The sequence below is a fragment of the Myxocyprinus asiaticus genome, chromosome 16 (assembly GCF_019703515.2).
Source record: "Myxocyprinus asiaticus isolate MX2 ecotype Aquarium Trade chromosome 16, UBuf_Myxa_2, whole genome shotgun sequence".
Lineage (NCBI taxonomy): Eukaryota > Metazoa > Chordata > Actinopteri > Cypriniformes > Catostomidae > Myxocyprinus > Myxocyprinus asiaticus.
This window is the reverse complement of record NC_059359.1, coordinates 29,576,059-29,591,409: the sequence shown is the minus strand read 5'-3', so window position 1 is coordinate 29,591,409 and position 15,351 is coordinate 29,576,059. Positions and strand designations below refer to the sequence as shown.

Here is a 15,351-nt window from a genome sequence, read left to right as displayed (position 1 = left end):
GAAAGTGAATGGTGACTGAGGTGAACATCTGCCTAAAGGCTCATATATACTTACTGAGCGAACAGACTTCTTCTAGTCCCCCTAAAATGATGACAAAATGCAGTAAAGTTTTTGTTCTGCCAAGGTGTTTGTTTGATGATACTTCTCCTGTTCGCACAGACCAATCATCTCTGAAAATTCTTGACCTAGGAGAACTCAATGTCACATATTCCCTGTTTTTGTGCTTTTATTTTGAAATTCTTGTTTAGTTCCTCGTTCCTGTTTCCTGTGGTTTTGTAGTCCTTTGTAGTTTTTTCATGATTGGTTCTCTCTGATTGTTTCCCCATGTGTTCCTCGTTCTCTGATTGTTTCCCCAGGTGTTCCTCATTCTCTGATTGTTTCCCCAGGTGTTCTTTGTCTTCCCTTGTTTATTTAAGACCTTGTTTCCCCTGGTTAGTTTGTCAGTCTTTACATGTGTTGTCATGTTCTGTGCTTGGTTTCCCGTGTTTTGGTTTATACATTCTGAGTTCCTTTGTTTATCTTAGTGTTAATAAAGCTGCGTTTAGATTCTCATTCCTCACCTGCCTCGTCACACTCAGCTAGGCGAAAAGCATTGATGATTGGTTAAAACTAATCGTGGGTGAGGTTTGGACATCGCAATCGCTAGTACCAGCTTATGAGTGGTCACCTATGTCACTATCGTTAAAAATTGATAACTTCGAAGTCCTGAACTAATGAAGCCCATCTTTCAGAGATACACTTTTCTTTTAAATGATTCACAGTACGAACTCTACAAGGACAGCATGGCCACGACAAATGCGTGGAGAGAGATTGTGGTTTTTATGAAGTCAGATCAGATAACTTCTCGCCAAAAGTAAGACAAAGAAGCGATACAGCGCTGAAAGCGACGATTTACGGAGGGAAAAACCTGCATTATTGGCATTACTTCCAAGGCTGAAACAGTACATTAAACGTGACATCACCAGAGATTTTTTTTTATCAACCTCCACGGACAGAGCATAATGGTCAACTTAGATCACGTGAGTCTTCTAAGCCAGTCATATAATTTCACTGACATCAATTAACCGTGTTCAGAGTATTACGACAGTAAATCACCATTTGCGGATACCATGCAAATGAATGGGTTGCAAAATTTTCTGTGACTTTTCTTATAAAACAGCTATTTTAAACTCCACACATAGTTCTCTCCAAAAGGATTTTTCAGTGTAAAACATGTTGAAGATTAGCAGACAGGCAGTCTATTCATTAAAGGGGTCAAAACATGATTTTTGTATATTATTTTAATACATTCCTCAAGGTTCACTTATAATTAAGATTTTTGTACAAAAAAACAGTAATTTATGTAAAAAATTATAATTTTCCAACCATTCTGTCCCTCGGTTTTGGTGCTGCTTCTCCTTTAAGACTTGACAGTTCACGCCCACTGTTATGATTGGCTCTTTGCTCATGACTTACCTGCTCTCTCTACTTGCAATCTCACTGCTCAATGCTGCTGGGTGTACTACAAAAGTGAATAAAGGTAAAGTAGGCATTGATGTGTTGTTGTGGAGGTGGTCAGATGCAAATGTCTACCACAGTGTGACATCACAATGTAAAGGAAGTAGACAATGAGTCGTTTTGGCAGCTTGGTTTCAACAAATGCTCTTTTTGCAGTGAGGAGGAAAATTTGAGGTCTGAAACATACAGTATGTTTTTATAGAACAATGACCTCTTATGTCAAATAATCGAGGAAAATTAGATTCCACATGTCATGACCCCTTTAAATTATGGACTGATCGCTTCACAAAAGCAGTTTATTCAGTGTACTGAAGCATCTCCTCCGTAGACATCCATTCAAAAAGAATGGCCTCTGGTCTCCTCACCAGTGTACCGCTGCGTTATTAGTTTTGCGAACCTTGTAGGCTCCCCCTTGTTAGAGCGGTTCTGATGCCACCCTCAACAAGCTAATTTTAAAATGACACATTACATAGTATAAACACCAGCTTCGTTCGCCTAGGGTGCTTAAGTTCATTTAGGAGAAAAAAGTTTGGCTTCTTCCACAGTCTAAACTAGGCTTAGCATTTGCTTTTTTGGTCTTCAGAAGAAAGAAAGTTATACAGGTTTAGAACAGCATGAGGGTGAGTAAGTTGAAAATGGAATTTTCATTTTTGGGTGAACAGTCCCTTTAAGACCTATATTTAATTGTGATTTTTTTTCAGTAAATGTCTCTAAAGCCTTCATTTTGCAAATGTGCTAACATAACGTTATTTAATGACATTTATTTGTTTTTTCATATGTTTTAATGTTCCATAATTCTTGCTGGACGCAACAGTGATTCTGAAGAGTACGAGGACTCCGACAGCGAGAGCGAGGACCCCTTTACTTCTCATCAGGCACGTAGACAGATGGCCTCGGGCTCCCAGCAAGGGGTCTTGCCCCCCTTCTATAGTTACCAGGGGGCCGGCTGGACTCCCCCCTTTTCTAGCGCACCTCCGTTACCGTGAGTAACACACGCACAGACACACAGACAGACAGACAGAATGACCCTACCTATAATATCACAAGGTTGTGTAGATCACCTACACATAGTTGAACATAATTACTTCTCAGTTTTTCCTGAATGTTGTAGACCTCTAGATTTACAGCTTCAAGTTCCTTGCTTGAACAGCTCAGTATTGTGTCATGAATGATCTTTGCACAAACACATAAAATAGGCTATACAAATATAGGCTTATATTCAACCCCAATTCCAAAAAAGATGGGACAGTATGAAAAATGCTAATAAAAACAAAGTAGTGATTTCTAAATTATATTCACCCATTGCTAAATTGAAAACACTACAACTACACATTATATGATGTTTTACCTTGTGAATTTCATAGTTTTTTTTTTTTTATGTACAGTAATTTCAAGTCAGATGATTGCAACACGCTCCAAAAAAGTTGAGACGGGCAATTTAAGACTAATAACAATTTGACGAGTTAAAATAACAAGACAATGTGAAACAGGAGATGTTAAACAGGTGAGGCAATCGTGTCATTGTTAGTGGTCGACTGATATGGGTTTTTTAATGGCTGATGCCGATATCCAGAGAGCAGGGTGGCCGATATAATGCCAATATATCACACAATTTAATATAGTAAATACAAACATAAAATTGCTAAAACAAATAGAATAATAAACTCTTATTTAGCACTATATTTACCCAATTTCACAAAAAACTAAATAATATTGTATTTTAGATAGCAGTTTCTTCGGATTTCTGTTTAATCACCAAATTTTAGTAATTACATAATATATTAGGAAGAAGGAAATAACAGTTCAGTACAAATAACAGTTGGTAATCAAACCAATGGTACATAAAGTGCATAGTGAATAAGACATTTACTTATAGTGCACGTGAAGTGCTTTTACCTTGGGCTGCATCGGAAAATGTAGGCAGCTGACTTGCTACGTTGCTGCCTAATCAGTTAATGGCTTAACTGACAGCTGTTTTGAATGAATGGAACTCTTAAGGAAACTGGTCTCCGAACAGTTTGAAAAGCACCTTATTTTCATCGTACCTCAGTATACAGCCTCCGGAGGCAGCATTTTCCTGGTTTCGGACACAGCCTTGAAGTTGCACTCATGCACTCGTGCGGATCCAGCGCGAGCCTCAATCTCCTGACAGTTTAAACAGCCTGGATCACCTAATTGGATTGTCATGGAGTGACCATCATGATTTGTGAATGAGAGGAACGTTTGATCCTGATCCTGAAGTTTTGGATTCTGGCTGATGGAATACGTGCTTCAGAGTAAGAGATTAGATGACCACTCGATGGGAAGAAAATGCTGGATTTTCGTGAAGTTCGTGAATGATATCTGTTTAAACGAGATATACGGTATATAATACAAGTTTTATTTATATTTGCCTTTTATCATTAGAAAAGTTACAGGGAACTGTTGAGGATAGACTGTTAGAATACGTGCTTCAGGGGAAGATTTATGAGCGCTCCACAGGATGCTGGATCTGCTGAAGTTGTGTGAGGTTGGTTTATTACATCTGTTTAAACGAGATATGCACATATTTGCAGATGGTATATATGATATTAGTTTTATTGATATTTGCCTTTTTCTCATTAGACAAGACAATTAAAGTTACAGGGAACTGTTGAGGAGAGAGAGGGAGAATGAAACAGTCGAGCGCTTTAACATTATGAGCTCAAACGCGTCTGCCGCAGCTCTGATATGCGGATCGTTTAAATGACACTGTGTTGCACACCAGTCTATTATTGTAGTAACGCAATGGCATGTAACAACAAAACGAACCATGACTGGTCGTTTACATGTCTCGGTCACTTCACATGCAAGCAGGTGATTTTAGGGGCCCTCAAGAAAAAAATCTGCAAATCTGGAAAATGTATCGGCCGATGCGATAATGAAAAAAGTCAGAATATTGGCCGATTTATCAGTCTCGTGATATATCTGTCAACCACTAGTCATAGTATATAAGGAGACTCCAAAAACAGCCTAGTTCTTCAAGAGCAAGGATTATTTGAGATTTGTCAATTTGCCAACAGATGCTAAAGCAAATAATCCAGCACCCTGAGAACAATGTTCTCCAAAGACAGTGCACAATATAGTTAAAAGATTCAAGGAATCTGGTCAAATCTCTGTGCATAAAGGGCAAGATAAAAATCTTTTCTGAATGCGCGTGATCTCTGATCCCTCAGACATCACTGTCTTAAAAAACATCATTCATCTGTAGTAGATATCATGAACATGGGTTTGGGATTACTTTAGTAAACCTTTGTTAGTCAACACCATTCGCTGCTGCATCCACAGATGCAAGCTAAGACTTTAATATGCAAAGCAGAAGCCTTACATCAACACTGTCCAGAAGTGCTGCCGACTTCTTTGTGGAACCGTGTATTTTGGTTCGATGAGTCCACATTTCAGATAGTTTTTGAAAAACAAAGCCGTCGTGCTCTGTGGGCCAAAGAGGAAAAGGACCATCCAAGCTGTTATCAGCATCAGGTCCAAAAGCCAGTGTCTATATGGGCCAGGGGTGTGTCAGTGCCCATGGCATGGGTAATATGCACATCTTTGAGGGCACCATTAATGCAGACAGATATGTAAAAATTTTGGAGCAACATATACTGCCATCCAGCACCGTCTTTTCCAGGGACATCCTGGCATCTTCAGCAGGACAACTTCAAACCACATACTGGCTGAATAAGCAGAGTGTGCAGGTTCTAGATTGGCCTGTTTGCGTTCCTGACCATCTGCAATTGAGAATGTGTGGTGCATTATGAAGCGCACAATGCGGCAATGAAGACCCTGTACAATTGTGCAGCTGAAGACCTGCATAATGGATGAATGGGGGAAAATTCCACTTATTAAACATAACAAATTTGTATCTTCAGTGCCGAAATGCTTAATAAGTGTTATTAGAAGAAATGGTGATGTTTCACAGTGGTAAACACTCGACTGTCCCAACTTTTTTGGAGTTTGTGGCAATCATCTGATTTGAAATGACTGTAAATAATAAAAACAATGAAATTCACAAGGTAAAACATCATATAATGTTTAGTTGTAGTGCTTTCAATATAGCAAAGGGTGAATATCATTTACAAATCACTCCTTTTTGCATACTGTCCCAACTTTTTTGGAATTGGGGTTGTACATGAAAACACTGACAATTGTGTCATGCATAGGCAGGAAAACGCAGAAAGCTGAAATCACACAAGTAGACAGATAGGTGTTAGATGGAGCACACAGACAGACAGACAAACACATACACGCACAGACAGACACACAGACAGGTGTATATGTCAAACACAGTCTAGGCAAAAAACAGACTTGAGTCCAGAGTTCTGTCTGTCTGTGTGTCTGTCTAATGGTCTGTCCATCATTCCAAGACAGACAAAGATCCACCAATCAGAGATGATGCACAATATAGGTAAAGTCCCGCCCCCTCTGATATGTCCAGACTACATCACTCTTTTCAAATCTATTGCAATCTGCCTTGCTATTTCTTTCTCCCTGCTTTTTAACTTTCCCTCTTTCAAATATTCTGTTATCAGTTATTCTGACCATAAGTGCTATTTTCATAATGTATGTACACTTTTCTACTTTATACACTACATATCCATATGCATTAAAACAGATGTTGAGAGGATAAATGAGTCTTTTGGTGCATTCACGTCATGTTGGATTTATCGTTATTACGAGATTCCGACTTGTAAAATGCGTTCACGTCTTTATAGAATTTGTAATTAGAAGTTTTTAACTTCAACTTCACAGTCATGTAAAAAGAACCAATATGGTAACAGCTAAAGGTAGTCAACACATATTTCTGTTAGATATGCCATTTTATTCTGCCATTATTACCTTTTTTGTTCTTAAACATTTAGCACCAACATATAGAGGTGAATTAAAGGGTTAGTTCATTGAAAAATGAAAATTCTCTCATCGTTTACTACCCATATGCCGTCCCAGATGTGTATGACTTTCTTTCTTCAGCAGAACACAAATGAAGATTAAATAAAGAATATCTCAGCTCTGTACAGTGGTGGCCAAAAATATTGGCACCCTTGGTAAATATGAGCAGAGAAGTCTGAAAAGAAATCTGCATTGTTTATCCTTTTGATCTTTCATTCAAAAAATTCACAAAATTCTAACCTTTAATTGAAGTAAAAGAATTGAAAGAGGGGAAATATTTAATTATTAAATATTTTTCTCCAAAACACATTGGCCACAATTATTGGCACCCCTAGAAATTCTTATGAGTAAAATATATCTGAAGTATATTCCCATTCATATATTACTTTTTTTAGTGCACCTGGGTGACTAGGAACATGAAATTGTTTAGCCATGACTTCCTGTTTCACAGGGGTATAAATATGAGGTAACGCACAGGCCAAATTCCCTTAATCATCAATCACAGTGGGTTAGACTAAAGAATATATTTCTGATGTGCGGCAAAAGGTTGTTGAGCCTCACAAAATGGGAAGTGGCTTTAAGAAAATAGCCAAAGCATTGAACATGCCCATTTCCACCATCAGGGCAATAATTAACAAGTTCCAATCAACTGGAGATGTTAAGAATTGGCCTGGAAAAGGACATGTGTCTATATTGTCTCCGCGCACAGTGAGAAGGATGGTTCAAGTGGCCAAAGGATCTCCAAGGATCACAGCTGGAGAATTGCAGAAATTAGTTGGGTCTTGAGGTCAGAAAGTCCCAAAAAACATATCAGACATCACCTACATCACCACAAGTTGTTTGGGAGGGTTTCAAGAAAAAAAGCTTCTGCTCTCATCAAACAACAAACTCAAGTGTCTTCAGTTTGCCAGACACTACTGGAACTTCAAATGCGACCGGGTTCTATGGTCAGATGAAACAAAAAAAATAGCTTTTTGGTAGCGAACATCAGAGATGGGTTTGGCGTACACAGAGATGAAGTAGTCCCCAGTGCCCATGGTTAAATATGTTGCTGGATCTTGAATGTTGTTGGGCTGTTTTTCTGCCAGAGGTCCTGGACATCTTGTTCGGATACATGGCATCACAGACTCTATCAAATACCAACAGATAAAGAAATCAAAACCTGGCTGCCTCTGCCAGAAAGCTTACAATGGGCCCTGGTTGGATCTTCCAGCAGGACAATGATTCAAAACAAACATTTAAAATCAACACAAAAATGGTTCACTGACCACAAATTCAAGGTTCTGCCATGGCCATCCCAGTCCCCTGACCTGAACCCCATAGACAATTTGTGGGGTGAACTGAAGAGGAGAGTCCACCAACATAGACCTCTGAATTTGAAGGATCTGTAGAGATTCTGTATGGACGAATGGTCTCAGATCCCTTGTTATGTGTTCTCCAACCTCATTAGGCATTATAAGAGAAGACTCAGAGCTGTTATCTTGGCAAAAGGAGGTTGCAAAAAGTATTGAATAAAAGGGTGCCAATAATTATGGCCAATGCGTTTTGGAGAAAAATATTTATTTAATAATGAGATATTTCCCCTGTTTCAATTGTTTTACTTCAGTTAAAGGTTAGATTTTTGTGATATTTGTTTATTTATTTTTTTAATGAAAGATAAAAAGGATAAACAATGCAGATTTTTTTTTTCACAGCCACCTTTGCTCATATTTACCAAGGGTGCCAATATTTTTGGCCACCACTCTAGGTCCATACAATGCAAGTGAATGGGTGCCAAAATTTTGAAGCTCCAAAAATCACATAGGTCAGCATAAAAGTAATCCATATAACTCTAGTGGTAAAATCAATGTCTTCAGAAGCGATATGATAGGTGTGGGTGAGAAACAGATCAATATTTAAGTCCATTTTTACTATAAATTATCCTCCCTGCCCAGTCAATCTCCACTTTTTGACTTTCACATTCTTCTATTGCCAAAATGGATCCATGTGTGGTTTTGTTGTTAAAGGCTACAAGATATTTAATTACTATTATTTATTAATTCTCCTCTAGCAAAATGTTTAAGAACAAAGACAGCGCAGGTACTGTTGGTCCTTTTCAGATTTCACCATGATGGTCAAGAATGAACTTTCATAAAATTCAACGTTTCCAACATTTGACGAAGATGTGAACAGTTTTTACAAATCGGAAACTCTTAGTTACGGTAATTCCGACATAATGTGAACACACCATATTTCCTGGTATTCTTTCTTTATTATCAGACTCTGCCCTCTTACAGTAGTGAAGATTCTTTTATACAATGATCAAAAGATTCTTAAAGTGAAAATGTCACATCTCTCTAACTCTTTTCCACCGTTTCTCTTTCTGTTTCCACCCTGGATCCTGCCTCTGGTTCTTTCCTGCTCTCTTGGTGCTTCCTTGTGGTTTACATGTCACTCTTCTGTATGCTTCCTTTCTTCTCCATTGTCCCATTCACCTTGTTTCTCTCTGCTCCTCTCTCTTTCTCAATGCAGGACTCCAAACGTTTCCTCCAATGGCAACCCTGGTTATGAGAACCTGCCTTTGAGTGACAGGCAGTCCCCACCCCCCTCTGTGAGTTCCCTTGTCTTTGTGACATCATTGCTGTGGCATTCTCATTATTCATATTATTGAGATTCAGAACAGACTGAATGAATGACAGATCATGCCAATTGGCCCTCTGCCAATCCTCCCTTAGCAACTCTTGTCATCCGCTATATTATCTATGGGTCCTGTTTGTGAATTTTAATGTAACTACACAATTTAAAAATTTCTTTAAAGAAAAACTACAGATTAAAATATTTCATTCTGGCCCACGTAATTTTACTCAATTTATGAGCACATTTTACTGCAAATGACGCTGTCAAGCCAACTTTATTTAAAAAGCACATTTAAAAACAACAAAAGTTGAACCAAAGTGCTGTACAATTAGATATAAAAGTGTAAGAGAGGACACAAATATATAAAAAATAATCTAACAATATAAAAACAAACTAAACGCCAATAAACATATAACCCTGATCTTAAATAGTATCAAAAGATACAGAGTAAAAATAGGTTTTAAGAGAAAATTTTAAAAATGGCTAAAGATGGGGCGGACCTTACATTTAAAGGGAGACTGTTCCAGAGTTTGGGGGCGACAACAGAGAAGGCTCGATCTCCCTTAGACTTGCAATGGCAGTAGGGAGCTGATAAAAGAAGTTGCTTACAAGATCTAAGCATTCTAGGAGGCGAATATGGGTGCAGAAGTTCAGTGATATATTGAGGAGCAAGACCAGACAGGGCCTTGTGCACATAAATAAGAATTTTAATATAAATTCTAGCCTTGACAGGAAGCCAATGAAGGGCAGCCAATACAGGGTTAATATGATCTCTTTTTTTTTTTTTTTTTTTTTTTTTTTTTAGTCCCAGTTAAAAATCGGGCTGTGACATTTTGAACCATCTGCAAACGAGATAAAGCAGACTGAGGCAGACCAGCATACAGAGAGTTACAATAATCCAGCCGTGAAGTAATAAGAGCATGGATCACAGTTTCAAGGTCTTTACCAGAATGAAAATGCTTTAATTTAGCAATAGACCTCAATTGAAAAACTTCAATTAGTAACAGCATTAATCTGTTTGTCAAACAGTAATGATTTGTCAAAAGTGACCCCAAGATTTTTGACATGCATGTGTACATTGGAGGAGAGCAGACCTAACTGGGCTTAGTTTTGCTTTCATTTAATTGCAAAAAATTATTTGCCATCCAAACTTTGGAGATTTATGCTGTTCATGAAAATCTCCAATTCATTCGTTTTGTGGAGCTTGTCTGAGTGAGCAAAAGAGCGCAACAGTGCCCGCCCACTTTTTCAACCATATCAGTTCTGGAAGTATTTTTCCCATTCATTTTCCACATAGACTTTTCAAAAAATCCTCCATAAGAGTTGTAAGCCAAACCAACCCAGCCAGATCCAAAGTGAATCACAACTTCACAAACTTTGATTTGAAGCAAAAAATTATTTGAAAATCAGATTACAAGACAAAAGGTACAAAACTGTGTACTTACCATCTGTCATGAGGCACTAACTAATCCCATGAAGCATTGCGAATGACGTAATCGGATAAAAAAAAAAAGATGGAAATACATGAAATTATTGATTTTAGGTTGTTAATTATAAGTATAGAATTTTCTTTTTTTTTACGTTTATTGCAAACTATTCCGATATATATGAACAAATAAGTAGTTTGAGTTGAAATAACACTGACTGGCTTCAACAGGAGCATATACCATGGATTACCAACCTCGGAGCACACGTTTGATCTGTCTTTAAAGGTTTCTAAGTTACTGTTAAAAATCAATTAGTCTATGGAAAAAATGTATGGGATTTTTACTTCCGGAACCAGACTGTTGCACTCTATAGTAACCAAGGGAGCTGAGCTCAGCAAAGGGTCAACTGACTTTAAATGTGATTGTGAGAGAACCACTGCAGGATAGAAAGAGCACTGGATCATTTTTGTGAGGTAGATTATGCACTGATTAATATTTCATTTCTAAATTAATATTGACATTTTTTTCTTTCCTACCTTTGTGCTCCTCCACTGGATGTGTCCATCACTGTCTCACCGGCTCCTCTCCTGTCCAATTATATGTGGTTTTCTGAAAGTACAGTACTCTCCCAGCATGCTGACTGGCTACGGGGGCAGTCAATCACATTCCAACCCTGCCCATTCAAGAAACCTGTACTCGCACTAATTATTTTTTATGTATAGTAGAGAAGATATATAGCAATGTTTAGTTTTCAGATGGATGGAGATGAGAGACTAATTTAAAAGAAATTTGAACTCTAGATGTTAAATATCTGTGTGTAACGTCAATACCATTGAATCTTAGAAACATTTGGGTGAAACAGACTTAAAAAATGATTGATAGAAAAAGCCATCCACTTCATTTAGTCGTATGAGCCTATCACGTCCTCTCCCTCTAGTGTCATTGTGAACATTACTCTGAGGTGGAAACAGGATGGTATTGACGTTACAGTAGTGGTCTATTTTTTAATGTATAACCACATTATTTTGGAGTTTTTATATTGTTATATGTCGTCACCGATACATAGTGGTAATGGCACAATTTCTTTGTATGATTATGAAGTTTTCTCTTCACCCTTTTTTAAATATTTGACAGGACCCTATTTTATAAGTGGCAATTCTGTATTACATTGTATACCCTCTAATACTATCTGATCATTTATTTATATAATATAAATATATGAATATATATTCACTGTATAAAGGTTTGATTGTTAATGTATTTTGATGATCAAAAGAAAAACCTGTAAAACATTGTTGAGGGCTAGCGTACATTTCCTCTGCTGGCTCTGAGCAATACAACTGTGTTTTGCCGACTGCAATGCAATGGCCACAAAGTAAGCAGCAATAATAATCAGGACATCTTGCAAATACCATCTGTGTGTGTGTGTGTGTGTGTGTGTGTGTGTGTGTCAGAGGTATTCATGAGATGTGCAGTATAATCCGTATATATATATATATACACACACACAGTTGAAGTCAGAAGTTACATACACCTTAGCCAAATACATTTAAACTCCAGTTTTTCACAATTCCTGACATTTAATCATAGAAAACCTTCCCTGTCTTAGGCCAGTTTGGATCACTACTTTATTTTAAGAATGTGAAATGTCAAAATAATAGTAGAGAGAATGATTTATTTCAGCTTTTATTTCTTTCATCACATTCCCAGTGGGTCAGAAGTTGACACACTTTATTAGTATTTGGTAGCATTGCCTTTAAATTGTTTAACTTGGGTCAAATGTTTTGGGAAGCCTTCCACAAGCTTCTCACAATAAGTTGCTGGAATTTTGGCCCATTCTTCCAGACAGAACTGGTGTAACTGAGTCAGGTTTGTAGGACTCCTTGCACACGCTTTTTCAGTTCAGCCCACAAATTTTTTATCAGACTGAGGTCAGGGCTTTGTAATGGTCACTCCAATGCCTTGACTTTGTTGTCCTTAAGCCATTTTAACACAATTTTGGAGGTATGCTTGTGGTCATTGTCCATTTGGAAGACCCATTTGTGACAGAGGTTTAACTTCCTGGCTGATGTCTTGAGATGTTGCTTCAATATATCCACATAATTTTCCTTCCTCATGATGCCATCCATTTTGTGAAGTGCACCAGTCCCTCCTGCAGCAAAGCATCCCCACAACATGATGCTGACACCCCCATGCTTCACGCTTGGGATGGTGTTCTTCACCTTGCAAGCCTCACCTATTTTCCTCCAAACATAACAATGGTCATTATGGCCAAAAAGTTCCATATTTGTTTCATCAGGCCAGAGAAAATTTCTACAAAAAGTAAGATTTTTGTCCCCATGTGCACTTGCAAACTGTAGACTGGCTTTTTTATGGCAGTTTTGGAGTATTGGCTTCTTCCTTGCTGAGCAGCCTTTCAGGTTATGTCAATATAGGACTCGTTTTACTGTGGATATAGATACTTGTCTACCCTTTTCCTCCAGCATCTTCACAAGGTCCTCTGCTGTTGTTCTGGGATTTATTTGCATTTTTCGCACCAAACTACGTTCATCTCTAGGAGACAGAATGTGTCTCCTTCCTGAGCAGTATGGTGGCTGCGTGGTCCCATTGTGTTTATGCTTGCACACTATTATTTGTACAGATGAACGTGGTACCTTCAGGCATTTGGAAATTGCTCCCAAGGATGAACCAGACTTGTGGAGGTCCACAATTTTTTTCTGAGGTCTTGACTGATTTCTTTTGATTTTCCCATGATGTCAAGCAGAGGCAGTGTGTTTAAAGGTAGGCCTTAAAATACATCCACAGGTAAATGTCCTACTCCGTACATCTATCAGAAGCTAATAGTCTAAAGGCTTGACATAATTTTCTGGATTTTTTCAAGCTGCACAGTTAACTTAGTGTATGTAAACTTCTGACCCACTGGAATTGTGATATAGTCAATTAAAAATGAAACAATCTGTCTGTAAAAAATTGTTGGAAAAATTAAGTAGATGTCCTAAACGACTTGCCAAATCTATAGTTTGCTAATATGAAATCTGTGAAGTGGTTAAAAAATTCGTTTAAATGACTTCAACCTAAGTGTATGTAAACTTCTGACTTCAACTGTGTATATATATATATATATATATATAGATAGATAGATAGATAGATAGATAGATAGATAGATATAGATATACACAGGTCCCTTCTCTTGGCTATCAACCTGTCGTTACTCCTTAAAAAAATTAGTTTCAGTGGTTTAATGCTCCTTTTGAATGGCATCCTTTTTCACTAATATACTGTAAATGAAATAAAAAATACAGTAACAAAAGTGGAATGTCTCAAAACATGTTTTTGTGTTTTATGTCTTTATACCTGCTGATAAAAGCACTACAAGCAACCCACTGAATAAACCTATATTAATTAATGTATGACCTACACATTAAAGGTGATCCTTGTAAAATGATTTAGTAGTTGACCGATATGGGTTTTTTAAAGGCAGATACAAATATCTAAAGAGAAGGATGGCTGATAGCACATATAATTCTGATATAAATAGTATAATTTGAATAACTGAGATAATGATACAAATAATATGTACACAGAATTTTTTTTTAACATTTTACAACATTTTTACTAAAAAATTCACTGTATTTTAGTGATTTTTTTTAGTACATTTTGTGTAAAGTGTTTAAATCAGACAATTTAGCAGAGATGTTCAATGGATGAAGAAAAGCAGTCCCACCTTACAGGTAAAAGAGCAAATCACATTTTAGAGACAAATACTGCCTGTCAATCAACTCGAGAATGCACATGCACATTAGCTATACAAAACGGGAAATTGGCGTTTTTTTTAGCGTAAAGTGAGATTAAAAAAGCACAATTTATGATTTGACAGTGTTGCCAGATTTTACTTCCCATTTGAAATTCTTATTCTTTTCTTTTAAATTCTTGACCCACCGTTTTGGAGATTTCTGTCTTTCCCCTTCAAGTAGATAGGAGCTGCACTTTCATGACTGGAAATAGCTTCCCAGGAGCATTCCAAAAATGGCCGCCAGTAGACTGACTTGCTAGAAAGTAGGGATGGGCGATACCACTTATTTTCTTTTCGATCCGATACCAATAATTTCATGTCCAATATCGTCGATACCAATACCGATACTTATAAAAAAACATTTTTTTTTTTCCCGTTGGGATAAAATGGGTAATTTAACATATTATTTTGTCATAATTGAATTTTAAAATTTTTTTTCATAATTCAATTTTTCTCCATTTGTGAGACTAAACATAAAATTATTGGACTTCTGTTTTCTTTACCCTTACACAAATTAACCTTGGTTTCACTACAGTAACTATAGTTTAACCATAGTATTTAGTTAAACCATAGTTACCAAACAATTAACCATGGTTACTACTACAATATTACTGTAGTAAAACCATGGTTAACTATTTTTTTAATTACTTATTAACAATTACACACAAACTCATTTTAAGAATTGTCACCTTTAGGTAAGTTTTTCCCATTCATTTTCCACATAGACTTTTCAAAAAATCCTTCATAAAAGAGTTCTAAGTCATGAACCAAACCAACTAGCTCCAAAGTAAAACACAACATTACAAACTTTGATTTGAAGCAAAAAAGTATTTGAAAAATGGACAACAAACCAAAAGAAATAAAACTGTGTACTTCAATAAAGGCATGAACTACAATCCAATGAAGCGCTGCGAATGATGTAATTAAATAAAAAATAATGTAAACATATAAAACTATTGATTTTAAGTTGTTGATTTTAAGTACATAAACAATATACAGTATTTTAACTTTAATTCAAAATATTTAGATATTTGGAAATATATACACTGGCGGCCAAAAGTTTGGAATAATGTACAGATTTTGCTGTTTTAATTCACCAAAGTGGCATTCAAC

At 36.9% G+C, this 15,351-nt stretch overlaps 1 protein-coding gene across 4 annotated transcripts in view; it reads left to right on the top strand.

The window, feature by feature from the left end:
* Positions 1–13,827, top strand: part of LOC127453751 (protein tweety homolog 1-like) — a 35,572-nt gene extending 21,745 nt beyond the window's left edge. Inside the window, exons 13-15 of one of the 4 annotated variants that reach the window (XM_051720407.1) lie at positions 2,312–2,479; positions 8,914–8,992; positions 11,062–13,827. In XM_051720407.1, coding sequence (XP_051576367.1) covers positions 2,312–2,479; positions 8,914–8,992; positions 11,062–11,085 — 271 coding nt within the window. In that variant the 3' untranslated portion in view covers positions 11,086–13,827. The remainder of the gene's footprint in view (positions 1–2,311; positions 2,480–8,913; positions 8,993–11,061) is intronic. The other 3 variants (XM_051720409.1, XM_051720406.1, XM_051720408.1) reach the window with 3 other exon arrangements.
* Positions 13,828–15,351: the final 1,524 nt, after the last annotated feature.